This window comes from Lissotriton helveticus, chromosome 4_1 (assembly GCF_964261635.1).
Source record: "Lissotriton helveticus chromosome 4_1, aLisHel1.1, whole genome shotgun sequence".
Lineage (NCBI taxonomy): Eukaryota > Metazoa > Chordata > Amphibia > Caudata > Salamandridae > Lissotriton > Lissotriton helveticus.
In genome coordinates, this window is record NC_136063.1 from 824454795 (window position 1) to 824469262 (window position 14468).

Here is a 14468-nt window from a genome sequence, read left to right on the forward strand (position 1 = left end):
TGCACCCTCGGTGGATTCAGTGGGCTGCGTCATTGTCATCCACGGATGTCATGTTTATTTTTGACGCTTCCTTACGGTCGCAGGAGTACTTGCTGTATGAATTCGTTCATCCTGCTCCTCTGGCTATGCGACCTTTGGAGGACTTCCATTGCATCATTTACACTGATGGGTCGGCGCAGGTTGCGCATGGCTCTAAACATGCCTACGTTTCCGCATGCGCCATTGTGGTCGGTGCTATGTTGAATGATGAGTTCGTTTCCAGGGAAGTGCACACGTTGCCCCTGGGCGATTGCACCGCACAATTGGCAGAGCTTCGTGCTCTCTTACTAGCTTTGGAGTACGCAGATCCAAGTGTTACTACTCTAATTGTAAGTGATTCTTACTACTGTGTCCAATCTTACAATGAAAACTTGTTCTTTTGGATTCAAAATGATTTTCTTGATTCCAAGGGTAGCACAATAAAACATAAAATGATCTGGGTTCGAGTGGCAGAGCTTAAGGCTATGTTGCCACTCGTTTATGTGATTCATACTCTCGGTCATCAGCGCGTAGGAGTTCACGCTGTTGGCAACTCGCTTGCTGATGAAGCGGCGAAATCTGCAGTATCTACATACTTAGTTGCAGCAGTTACTAGGTCTAAAACCAAGATTGATAGCGACATCTTGGCAGCGATTGCTGCCTCTGAGAAGGGAAGTAAACATCCTGCGGGATTCCCTTCGAAGTATAAATACCACTTAAGTCCCGAAAAGGTTCCTTTTGTGACAATTCCTGAGGTTGGGGAACGGCTGATTCCCAACTCGGATCGCAGAGCAGACTTGATTACAGCGGCTCATGAAGGTGTGGCGTCTGCGCATGCGGGCGTCTCGGCCACTGTAACTCAATTACAATTACGTTTCTGGTGGCGGGGACTGTACAAACAGACGCGTGATTATGTCCTTCTTTGTGACATATGCCAGCAGATTAAACCTTCAACTGCTACGCGTCCGCCACAGACTCAGTTGTACATTTCTAATAAACCACTAGGCTGTGTTTCTTTAGATCACTGCGGTCCTTTTTCATCTGATACTGCGTATAAGTACATCTTAGTAGCAGTTGACTCATGCACACGCTTTGTGTGGGTATGGCCACATCGCAGCGCTGATTCACGGACTGTCATTAGAGATTTGCGCATCTTTATAGGGATTTTTGCCTGTGGTACCTTCCATTCGGATCAGGGTCCGGCTTTCGCCTCTAAGGCGTATAAGGATGCCATGACTTCGATGGGGGTCCAAGTCAAGTTTTCGTCACCCTACAGACCTGAGGGTAATAGTGTAGTTGAACGAATGAACCGTGATTTAAAGCAATCTTTGACAGCCCGAGTTATAGGCACTGGCAGAAACTGGCTGGCTCACCTCTATGGCGTGCGGCGTGCTCTTAATAATCTCCCTAGAAGGTCTCTGGGTGGGCGGACCCCATACGAAATGCTCTTTGGCATCAAGATGTACGTCCCTGACCTTGACGGTCTAGACTCTGTGGTTCGCGCCACTTCCTTTGACGCAGATGAACATTGCAATGTTTTACAGAATCTACAAAAGACCAGAGACAGTCTTGCAAAGGAACATTTGCCCTCCACATCGGATGATGCGTTGCAGATCCCGGTAGTTGGCTGGCTACCCCAAGTTGGAGAACTGGTTCGAGAGAAGATCGACAACAAGAAAGAGTTTGGTCCCTCCTATCGAGCTCCGGTCCCAGTGCTTGGAGTGAAGGGCACGAGAACAGTCATTTTACCACCACTTCCAGGTCGTAAGGAAAACAGGTTTATTTCTATTGACAATGTCAAGATACACAGAGTGGCCGATTCTTCTTAGCATGACACCAGCTGTTTCCTGTCCTTCCATTGTGAGAAATTCAATTATGCCCACTGCTTCTAATAATGAACCTGAGGTGGCCATAGAATTACCTGCTGTTTCCAGTCCATTATTAAATAATTTACCCGGAACTAACATTGATGAGACAGACTATACATACCCCACTGATTTGTCCATGCCTGACCTGCAAGCTCGTTTAGCCACGGAATCCAGATTTTCATTTGACTCTGCTTCCCTTGCCTCGAAAAAACCCTCTCAAATTGCGGTATATGCTAGCCTGTTTAAAAAACATTTTTTGATTCCTCCTTGGATATACATTTGGCTGGTCCTTTTTTCGGTTTACCTTTTTATGTCAATTGGTTTTGTGTTTTATTTTTTTCGGATTATGAATGGACACTATGTCGAGGAGAGAACTTGCATTACTCATTTAAATGGAACATTGGCCCCACTTTCCTCTTCACATTCTACACACAGATTAAAAAGAGACTTGACTTTGGTTAACATCACAGCATGGCCTGTTCTGGATGGAATCGCGTGGGATGCAGTTCGTTTTCAGATTCATGGCCCAACGGAAGTCGTTAATGTTCCTAATGTACTAAGAGTTAATATGGGGGATGTGGTGAAACAAAACATTCGTTCTGATGATTGGGATGTTAATGCTGTGGAAAGTTTGTTTTCTGATTTGAAATACTATGCTGCTTTTGATGCTGAGGATTTATATTTAGAATCTGCTAATTATGGTGAATTGTTCTGTTACCAACATTATGGCAATCACTTCTTACACAAAACATCTTCCCGAAGGGATGCTGTTAATTTTACTCAGTGGGAACATTGCCCAGCTCCTACACAAGGGAGTTCAGAAACGTTTCTTAAAAAGTATACTTATTTCACTGACTTTAACCAGTCCAATCCCGAGTCCTTTTATTTTAAATTTCACAAACAGCCACTGTCCAAGGTTAGACTTACCGATACAAAATTGTTGTATTCGAAGGCCTTCCTAGATCAATTAGTTACTGGGGGCTATGAGTTATGGAAGGAAACAATAGACCTTAAATCGGTTTGGGGTTCAAGGGCCTGGCAGGTACGAGGCACTGAGGCTTTGCACCGTGCATGTCTCATCCCGAATCATATGTTGTTTTTAAATGAAACCATTTCCCAGACCACATGCTTTGGATTGGCTACATCTAAAAGGTTAAACACCCCGTCTTTCCCGGAGTTGGAGGAATATGAGGATTGGAGTAATTTTACTCGATTGTCCATTAAAGATATACAGGCTCTGCTTCTTAATTCCTCCTTTAACATTTCCAGTATGAATCCCAAGGGTTGGCTGCTTTGGCACCGTAGTGCTGATTCTTGCCAAAAAAGATTTTTAAATATAACTGACGGTTTTAAGACTGTTAGATCTGATCCCCGGTTTGATTTGAGTCATACTGTCACCTCTTACTCTGTGGGCAAGTTGTGTCAAGCTTGGCTGAAACATTCAACTTTACCTGCGGTTAAGTATCACCTTTCCAAACTGAATGCAGACGTGGATTTGAATGATTTCATTAAGGGCCCAGCTAGTGGCAGGTCGAAACGGTGGTTATATGGGGTTTACAATGAAATTTGGAAACTCTCACAGATTGAGGCTGCTTCACGCCTTAGGGCTATTGATCAGGCGAATCTTGAGAAAGTGCTTGCAGTTGTTGACAATAGCATTAACGTGCTTTCCTCTAGAATTTACACATTAGATAATATTGTGTCGTCTGTTGTTGATATTGTGCATGATGAAGTGTCAGTATTATACCATGGTCAAAATCAATTACGGTCAATCATGCAGTTTGCATGGACACTTCAGACTCTGAAAATGGGTAAAGTTCCCTGGGGATACATGAACGTTTCCTCTTTATTTTCACCGTTTAATTTGACAGATAAACAACGCTTGCTTTCAATGCGTGATGCTTCCTTTTCTATGCTCCATATTGAAAGGTTGGAATCTTTACCTTTTTCTGTGGCAGAAGCCACTACTGCTACGTGGCTTATCCACGGTTTAATAACACTGCCTTTTGCTTTATATAAGTTTTCAAATTGTATGAAATATGTGCCAATAGGTCGTTTTGAACCCTTAGGTAGCGGTTTTCTTCATGAGGTCTGGTCACTCCCATACACATACAGATGTTTCAAGGATGAACAAGAAGTTTATCTAACGGGGGATGAGTGTACTGAGACGCCAGATCATTCTTTAATGTGCAGACACATACAGTTACACGGTTCATGTAACAAGGACCGACCGAATATGGCTTGCGTTTTACAGGGCACGCCAGTTCCTGCTATCATCCCCACGTTTAAATTGTTAGAGAATGGTAGTTATTTAATGCTCAATAATGAAAACTGTTGTGGTTTAATTAAAGGTATAGCTTTCATAGTAACAGTTAGTGAGCGAGTTATTTGCTGCAGAAATGTTCTTTATCCTCCCACACGTGAACATAGGGAGTCTTCCATTTGGCCACAGATACCGACCTTGGGAGCAGAATTCAGCGGCATGGCTAGAATAAGAGCTCTATTGTCCCAGAAAGAGGTGGCCTTGAGCTCGGCCCGTGAAACTTTCGTGCTTCACGTTGCTAACACCCGTACGGAGGTTCAGGCTCTTTTAAACACTGATTTGCCTTTGCATTTCGGAGCCATGGTCCGTTCTATCTTTAACGCATCCTCCACAACGGGCCTAGCGCATTTTTTTAAAGTTGTTAGCGGTGGTCTCGTGACTTCCTTTGAGAAGATTTTTGGAGTCATCCCTGCCTTCTTCCATTCTATTTTTTCATCCTTATTTGGAGGGTTCCCGTTTTTACTTGCATTAGCGGCTGGCGCATTGGTGGTTTTCTGCCTTTTTAAATATGGATGCCCTTCCTGTGCAAGACCACGCTCAGCTGCTACTGACGCGGTTTCGCAACCGCATGCTTGATTATTATGGCACACTGCCGTTGGCGACTCTAAGCACGGCGTTTGGATTATCTTTTCGGTTCTCCTATTTCACCTGTGTCCAGCCTGTATTTCGCTGCCTGACCTGTGATTTCCTTTGGGCCATTGATTTGTGTCTCTGCGGACCAATATCTTCTGACGTCGATTTTGATCAACTGATGAGTCCTATCATTGCTCACGAGTTGGTTTGTTCTGACGAAAGGATTATGGCCTTGGCGGTGGCACATGGACTAATGGGTCCCTGGGATGTGTTGTCGGCAGCGCAAAATTTCTTGGAACAAAGTTTTCTTGAAAACCCCCCGAGCTGTCCTCTGATGGTTATAGAGGATCCGGTGCTGGAAGATCACGTATGTTCCTTTCATCTTTTAAATTGGATGGCTGAACTGTTTTCGGATGAGGACAGTGACTTCCTCCTGGAGGCTGTTGCAGCTTACTTTTCATATACAGTCTTATCATAGACACTGCCTCAAATGGACATGCTGATTGATAGCATTTTCTTGATTTTATTGACTTTTGGTCAAGAAATTTTATTTTTGCTTGCCTATTGGCTTGAGCCACATTATACTTGTGGGCTATTTTTTAGCATTAATTTTTTTAATTGAATTTTTATTCATGCTCGTTTATTGTTGGATTCTGCTCTCATGTGATGGCACTTCTGTTATCTTATTTAGTCCGTTCTCGGATCATGGGGGGGTGTTGTGTAGCTCCTATATATCCTTATATCGTGTTAAGTTAGCATAGGTACATTTGAGATTTAAACGCCATTTTTCCTTTCTTGCAACCTCTGCACACGACCCTTAATTGTTGACTTAGCTTTCAACCTAGTGGTTTGCCGTGGTGTATGTGAGAATAATATGTTATTGCTCTGATATCAGTTTTGTTTAATAAACCATGTCTGCACGGAGAGTGCTGAAGTTTCAGGAGCAACACGATATGGTATTGTTATGAGGTCTGATCTCCACGCCTTCATAGTCATAACACAAGTGCAGCCTTTGCCAACTTGGGCTTGAGGCGGGATTGATATTGCTTTGCACGAGAATTGTTAACACACTTGATGCGGTGCACATGCAGAGAGAGCTGGTGTATGCTGATGTGATTCCTTCATGCTAGGACACTAAGGTATGGGCCCGCCCTAAAACAACCCAAAGAGACCTTCTTAGCTAATAATATAATATATGTGTTAGGGAGGGTGAGATATAAGTGTTGTTAACTCTTATTCATTACAGCATGTTAACATGCTGTCACCATTCGCTTTTTATGTCTTAGTAACTATGCTGATAATTTTGATACTGATAATAAGTATACTTGTATTATCTAAGATACTGCGCCTGAGAAGACGGCATTAGTAAATAAACATTTCAAATGCACATGTGTCTTCTTTACTCCATGTTCTGGTTTGTAATGATAATATAACGAAAGAGTGTTCATGAGTCCCACGTACCCTGAGGTACTGTAAGTTCATGTTCTGGTTTGTCTAAACATTGGGAGTTTGATATGTCCAATGAGACACTGTAGCTAGCTCGGTAAGGGGTGAGTTGGTTGCTAAGGTAAGTTTTGGGACACCCTAATTTGCCGAGGTTCCACTCCTCTGTGCACAGTTCTGTGTGAGTACAGAAACCCTGCAACAGTTTATTAACCCTTTCGCTGCGGGCGGCTATTCCGCCGCAGTGCTAAGGGGCGGGGGGGCGTGCGGCGCTCCGACGCTGGTGACGGAACCGCTCCGTCACGGCCATCGGGTGAGCTGTGCTTGTGACGGAACAGTTCCGTCACGGCCCCGCCCGCTCAATAGAACGCGCCACGCAGGCGCGGCGAGCGGGCCGTGACGGAACCGTTCCGTCACCAGCACAGCCCACCCGAGGGGCGTGACGGAGCGGTTCCGTCACCAGCATGGGAGGAGTTAAAGGGGGCCTCGAAATGGGTCCCTTTCGGCTCCTGTTTTGGGCCCTGGCACAGGGGGTCCGGTTTTTTCCGGACTGCAGTGACAGCGGGCACATCGATGTGCGTGTGCTCACACTTCTCACTAGTGGGGAACTTACCGCATGATGTCATGCCAGATGAGCGTTGTAGGGGAAGGGAAATCCTGTAAAGAGAGTCATTTTCTCCCTGGATTTCCCTTCTCTTTTTGAAACGCAGGAACAGCAACACTGTTGTGGTGTCACCAGGGCTTTAATTGGAAGCTTTTTCAATATTATATACAAGCTATAGTTGCTATTTATTTATCATATGCAACTAACAACCATTGACAAAGCCAAAAGTCATGACCTATTGTAGGTATGACATTAATTGTTGAACATCTATCTGGATGCAATGACAGAAACAGCAAAATACAAGTTGGGTGGCACACTATGTTCAACACAAATGTATAGCTTACATGTGTTTAAGCCACACCCTTAATTACATTGGCCACATCCCTTTGAGAGACCCACCCCCAGTGTTTTCATTCCACTTAAAGCCCTGAATAGGAGCAACAGATAAGAGTGCTATACCATGCAGCCCAGAACCCTGACTAAGTCTCAAGGGTACTTAGAGGGCCAAAAGCCAAAATCAGGCAGTGGTGAAATCCAGTGAGCTTACTGAACACCAAGCAGAAAAGCCCAGACAACATTTACAAAGCTCAGAAAAAAAATGCCTAGACAATATATTTGTGTCTTTTTAGGTTGAAGCCTTACGGTTTACTAATGACAACGTAGGGACATTTGGAAAGCTGCCCTGGGGATGCATTCCGCCCATAGTTTACCATTGGCTGTGTAGTTTGTAACTCACATTTGCTTGCTTTCTATTTGGTGGCTCTGTTTGTTTTAAGCTGTCCAGTTTGAGATCGTCCCTTCCCTTGCGCAAATCCTATTTACTGTATTCTTCCTCCAGTACTGGATTTCTGTAAACAATCTGTGGATTAAGAATGAACTTTGATTGCAACAATGACGTAAAAACATACATTTTTAAATATAAATTAAACAGCGTATGAAGAAGGGTTCCTTCTTTGCCTTGAGAAGATTATTTCACTAGTAATGAAAAGTAAATGTTTGCTACCCCGATGCTGTTCGCATAGCAGCGGTTAGTGCAAGACTTTAGACGATTTCCAAACATGTTGAATCTCTTTGTCTGATATCTTGAATTTCATAGTGCCTCAAAGTGAGATATGTACACAATAAATAGGTAATTCAATTTTTTTTCCTGTGGTGTTCTTTCATAATGGAAATAGATGATTCTCTGTACTGTGAGCACAGCGTAAACCCCAAAACTGAAGACATTTTAATTGTAACTCGTATGTGCAAATAAAAGAGGCGCACCTTTTATTACATGAAAATTGTCAATGTAGTGTTGTTTTGTGCAGAACGTAAATTGTATGGATTTTATTCTACTTTAGTCTGCAAGTTAGAAAGGACACTTCTCCCAAAATAGTGTTATTGTGCTTTGGTGAAAGACAAATGAGTAAGATAGTGATAAGATTCTTGAATAAGATCTGGCGAATGTTTATAATGTAATTTAATTAAAAAACATATTTTATACATCATTGGCGTTCTTTCAATATCAATGAGTGGTGAAATGTCAAAATACAAGATAATGCCACAGAATGTGCTGCATAAATTGCCTTTACCCTGCTAGAATGCTGCACAATCTGCTTTCCCTGCCTCACAATTTGCTTTTCTTTTATACGTATTTAGGCTTCCACGTGGTGTTATAGTTTATTGTAAGTATTGGTACACCTTGTCATTTAAACCGAGGCAATCTTTTATTGGAGTGCGTTTTGAATACTTGCTCCCTGGCGTTTGTCAATTAAAAAGAACAGATTAAAATCTGTTATTTATTACTCGTGTTAATGTTTTGCATAATGCTGATTTAAATTGTGTTTTGTGGTTGATTGTTCGCCTGTCTTCGCGCAAGAAAACATTGTCCACACCTTCTTTTAGGAGCAAGAAAGGCCACTTTTATTTTAGGACAGGTGCATCATCAATATCATAAACATATTCATTATTTATTTATTATTTACATAATTCAACTCTACAGTGAGCCTACGAAACCTAAATCCCAAAACCCCGAACAAACTCCTGCCTACTAACCCTAGCCTACCCAACGCTACCCTTCAGGATGGCCAACCCGCTCCAGGCTGCCCACCCCCACTAACAAAAACCCGCCTACAAAAGAACAAAGGCACCCATCCTAACAGTGGCAAACCTACCTAAACTAAAACAGTGCCTAGAGCACCGCAAAAGAACAAACCCAGAAATAAAGAAAGAAAAAGAAAAAAGAGGGAGGGTGGGTGGGGCAAAACAACCTCCCTACACGCCTCCCGCCACGCAGTTGCTAATCCCCGCCTGACTTCCCCTTTTCAACCCTCTGCTAATCAGCCCCCCACCTGTTGATGTTCCTCGCGCGAACCTGCCCAGGGAGAGACCGGCTCGCGCCTGGCTCTCCCTGGGTCCCCCCTCGCGCAAGAAAACATTGTCCACACCTTCTTTTAGGAGCAAGAAAGGCCACTTTTATTTTAGGACAGGTGCATCATCAATATCATAAACATATTCATTATTTATTTATTATTTACATAATTCAACTCTACAGTGAGCCTACGAAACCTAAATCCCAAAACCCCGAACAAACTCCTGCCTACTAACCCTAGCCTACCCAACGCTACCCTTCAGGATGGCCAACCCGCTCCAGGCTGCCCACCCCCACTAACAAAAACCCGCCACCCAGGAAAACCTTTAGCGTTTTCCTGCCCCACCTAAAGGAAAGGAAGGAGCACACCACAACTGTACTTGAAGAACCTTGCTAATCAAGTCCCTGAGTTCAAGGAGGTAAAAAGAGAGGCCCAAAGCTGAGAGATGCACACCGTCCTCACAAAATAAATGATGTTCAGATACTTGTAAATGATAATGGTTCAAACTGTATATCCCCCAATGTTGACAAAAAAGGCGCATTGTCCTGTTCACTTTCCGTCTAGCCTTTTCCAGGGCAGAATGGGTCCGTGCCCCACGCCAGTGCAAACGGGGCACAAACTCAGTCCATATGAGCATGGTGCTCTCCCATGTGGTTCGGATGATTTCCAGGTCCTGCTTCATTAATTTTAACAAGGTCAGCCCAGAGAGAGAAACCAAGTCATTCTCTCCCAAATGTAGCACCAGGAGATCCGGAGGGCCCCCCAAACACTGCGAAACCAAAGCAGCCAAGGCGGGAAAAAGCCCACCCCAGCGCATTCCCCCTGTTCCATGCCATGAGACTTCATGTGTCATACTGTTCAGGCCAAGTGATCTCCCACAAAGCTGGCTGGCAGCGGCTAAAGCTGCTCGTTTAATAAAAGAGTGCCCCAGTATCCACACCCTTCTTTTGCATCCGGCGACTGATAGCCAGGGACCTAGGAGAGAAAGAAATGTTAGACCAGCCAAAAATGCACTATTTCCTCACATACTTTTCACAACACTTGGAACGCCAACGACCAATGCGTCGGATCTGGGACCAGTCCCACCCCAGGCGGGCGGCCTCCGTCGCCGCACCAATTCTGAAGGAATGGGTACCAAACTGAACAGGGTCCTTCCCCAAACGCAACAAGACCTTACGTAATACAGCCAACAATTGAGATGCCACTATGGGACTACCATCCGCATGACAAAATATGGACCCCTGTAGAAAATGCGGAGAGGACACAAACCCTTCCCATTCCCCAACCGGGCAACATGCAGAGACCCCACTCCTACCAAGGAACACCCACTTACCCCTCCCCATCTGGTCGGTTTTGGATGCCCGCAGCCAAAGTCGCACTCTGTCACTTTCCAACACCACCTCACCGCTGGTCATGCCTACCCTGCCCCGCAACCCCAGCAACTCTGATGCCCGAAATGCCCCAAAGAACAACCACACAAAACACAAACGAAATTTGGCACACTCAAAAGCATCATGACAACACACCTCCAGTTCCGGCAACATCAACTGGAGCAATTCAAACGTCACGGGCTGCCGGAGCTGCTGACCCCCAGCCCGGAGCCTGGCCAAACCTTTCAACAATTTACGAACCAACACCCCCCCAACCGGATCCCTCCCCCACCAAAGCTGTCCATAAAAAGAAACCCCAGCCAATTTACCCGAAATGGTAGTGGGCGCCAGGCCTTTGTCCGCCAGATGTAAAACAAACTGCAAGATGCATTGTTCATCAGACCAACCAGCCCTGAACGGCCCCATCGAAACCTTGCAAAACTGCAGAAACTCAGACCAGGCTTTCACATAACCCCGCCTGGTGGATTCAGCCACAGAATTTTCCACCAAGTGGTGAACCCTCAATCCCCCAGGTCCCATACGTACTGTGGGATCGGTGTTGGTGCCAGGTCCGCCCCAGGAGCTAACTTGCGGAACTCGGACCACTGAAAGCGAGACAAAGAGTCAGCGATGCAATTAGAAGTACCAGGAACATGCCGCGCTTTAAAGACAATATTCAGTTGCAGACACCGCAGCATGAATGCGCGCAGGAGCCGCAAAACCCGCAAATCGCGAGCCTTTTGGTGATTGACAAGGTGTACTACAGCCAAATTGTCCACGTGAAACAAGACGGAACGATTCTGAAACTCATCCCCCCATAGGTGCAAAGCAACCAGCAGCGGGAAGAGCTCCAGAAACGCAATGCTGCGACCCTGATCCTTCCAGTGCGCCGGCCAGCCGGCCGCGCACCATCGACCTTCCCAAAATATTCCGAATCCGTGAGCCCCTGACGCATCAGTGAACAACTGTACTTGCCACACCATGTCCTCATCCGCAAAAAACAAGGACACGCCATTAAAGTCTTGCAGAAAACGAAGCCAGACAGTCAAATCGGCACGCACAGCGGTGGTAATGCGCACCCTATGATGGGGAAGGCTTGCTCCGGACATGGACAGACCCAGACGTCTGCAGAACGTCCTGCCCGCCCGAACAACCCGGCAAGCAAAATTGAGATAACCCAACAACTTCTGAACAGTTTTCAAAACCACTTTCCGCTCCCCCAACACCAGATGTATGAAAGCAGACATTTCCTTCACTTTAGCCACAGGCAGTCTCGCCACCATAGACAGAGTATCAATTTCGATCCCCAAAAAAGTCAGGGACGTACAGGGACCCTCTGTCTTGTCCGGCGCCAAGGGGACACCCAATTCCTCCGCTAGAGCCTGAAAGATGTTCAAAGCCGACTGACACTGCCCAGAGCAACCCTCCCCAATGAAAAGAAAATCATCAAGGTAATGACAGACCAACGCGTGGCCACTGACAAAAGTGAATCGCCACTGCAGGAAGGTACTGAAGGTTTCAAACAGGGAGCATGACACTGAACAGCCCATGGGCAACACCCGATCCACGTAGAAACTACCATCAAAATGCATTCCTAACAGACTGAAATCCCAAGGATGAATGGGCAATAGCCGGAAAGCCGACTGAATGTCGCTCTTCGCCAGCAAAGCCCCAACACCAGCCGTGCGCACGAGCCGTAAGGCATCGTCCACCGAAGCATAAGTGACAGTTGAGTCAGCTGGATCAATAAAGTCATTGAGTGAGGAACCCTCGGGCCAGGACAGGTGATGAATAAGACGAAACTCCCCTTCCGCCTTCTTGGGCACCACGCCCAGGGGTGATACAATCAAGTCAGGCAGGGGACAATGCACAAAAGGACCAGCAATCCTACCAGCCGCAAGCTCTGCATCCAGTTTCTTCCGCACCACATGTGGACTCTCCTTCGCAGACTTCAAATTATCCGACCACCTGCCCACCCTGGGTCCCTGATACCCAATCCGAAACCCAATTTTGAAGCCCCAAGACAAAATCTTAGCTGCCTCAAAATCCGGATAATCCACCAGCCAGAGGTCGAGAACCTCCTGCCTAATAGGAGTAGGGGCCCTTGTAAACAGACTGATGGTGCTGCCCCCTGCCCCCAGAACCCCGTCCCTGATCACCCCATCTCTGGCCGGGAAAACACTGGGTGAGGGCGTGCTTCCCTCCACACTGTGAACACTCATGTTTATACCTGCAAGCGGGTCTGTTACAGGAACCTCTGTTAAAATGCCAGCAAGTGCCAGAAGCGGCTGATTGACCTCTGCCCCAAACCCCCGCCCCAGACTGAGCGGGGCGAGCTGAAAAGGGCCGATAAAACACAGGTTGCCCGCTAGCTGTGTGGGTCGTAGCAGGAGGGTTTGCCGATGCCATCCATTGCAACCATAACTCAGAGTCAACCGCACCCCACGAACGCTCAGGAAAAGCGGCCATGCGCGCCCTAAATTCGTCATCGTAGGACAACCAAGCAAAGCCTCCAAAATAACTGTGAGCCTTGCGGATGACATCTGCATATTTAAACATGTCTATCGCTTTCTCAGGATGACGTTGACAATAAACGCTGGCATAAATGAGAAAGGCCGAAGTCCAATTCTCTATGGACTTCGGAACGCGAGGCCTCCGAGCCAATTCTAATTCCTCCTCTTTCGACCCTTCTTTTGCCTGGACATCCCTGTGGAGAAGACGAAAAACATCTACAAAAGCCCCAGACCAGATCAGATTCTTTGTTTTTTCAGATAAATGGGACCCCAAGGGCATCCCCACCCCAGAATAAGGCAACTTTTTCGGTAGGATACTATCCTCCGTTACCCGAGTGGCATCCACCCCGCCATCCCCCGATATAGAAACTTCTTTTGCAACTTGCACAGTAGAAACATTTGAAATTACGGGCCGCTCAAGCCTCGGTGCCAGAGCGACTCGCTCAACCACAACCCCATCACCCGTACCACAGGATCTTGTACTCTTAACCGGGAGACTCTCCCTAGGTTGCACATTTGAAATTACGGGCCGCTCAAGCCTCGGTGCCAGAGCGACTCGCTCAACCACAACCCCATCACCCATACCAACAGATCTTGTACACTTAACCGGGAGACTCTCCCTAGGTTGCCACACTGACCACCACCCATCCTTACCTCTTGGTAACTGCTCCGACTGCTGGGCGACGGCCCCACGATCCCGCTGAGAAGGTCCAGACCACACTGCCCCTCGTACACCTGCAGGGTCCGCTCTAGACTCCTGCAAAACACGAGAAACAGTGGGTTGCCCCAACCCACCCCCCTGGGCCCGTGCTGCCAAAAGCCCAACATCTTTGTCCCTCAATTCCCCCTCTTCCAACTCATCATCATGAAAACTCCCACCGAAAGCTGCATCAGAAAATTCAACTTGATTACTTCCACTGGGCATAGCCCCATCACCAATACCCCCATCATAAAACTGCCAATCAATGGTCTGAAAGCTTTGTGGACAGAAAACTGTAGAAGAGGTATCCGCTCCAGATAGCCCCCCTGAAAGCCCACCACTGGAAACAGCCGTGGGGACAGTTCCCGGGCCCGTAGAAACTGCCAACAGCCGCCCAGCCGAAGGCGCAGATTGAAAACTGCTGCCGCTCAAGCCAGACGATGAAGGGTGCGCGACAACATGGTCCCTGAAAGCTGAACCGCAATTTTCCCCCAAGGGACGGCCCACCGACGCCAGACCATGGACACCTCCCGACCCAGTCGATTGACCCCCCAAGTGGCCACTTGGCCGCCCCCTGGGGACCGGGAACAAGGCTTGCCCCGGGTACTGGGGCGCCCCCTCGTTGAACAAACCCCTCATACCAGGAGCCGGGGGCGTGGGGATGGCAGCCCGAGGGCCAGGCAAACCGACTGCCACAGCCGCAGT

General features: G+C 46.9%; 1 protein-coding gene across 1 annotated transcript; it reads right to left on the reverse strand.

The window, feature by feature from the left end:
- Positions 1-8819: 8819 nt before the first annotated feature.
- Positions 8820-14211, reverse strand: LOC144827346 (uncharacterized). Its single transcript, XM_078685693.1, has 2 exons — positions 13718-14211; positions 8820-10155 (listed from the first exon to the last, which is right to left on the reverse strand). Exons 1-2 carry the CDS (start codon positions 13986-13988, stop codon positions 9506-9508), a joined length of 921 nt encoding a protein of 306 aa, XP_078541819.1. The 5' UTR covers positions 13989-14211; the 3' UTR covers positions 8820-9505.
- Positions 14212-14468: the final 257 nt, after the last annotated feature.

Coding starts and splice junctions, on each gene's coding strand:
- LOC144827346 (XM_078685693.1), bottom strand. CDS start 13,988: ATGCCCAGTGGAAGTAATCAAGTTGAATTTTCTGATGCAGCTTTCGGT. Junction 10,156..13,717: donor GTCGGAGCAGTTACCAAGAG/GTAAGGATGGGT, acceptor TTTCTCTCCTAG/GTCCCTGGCTATCAGTCGCC.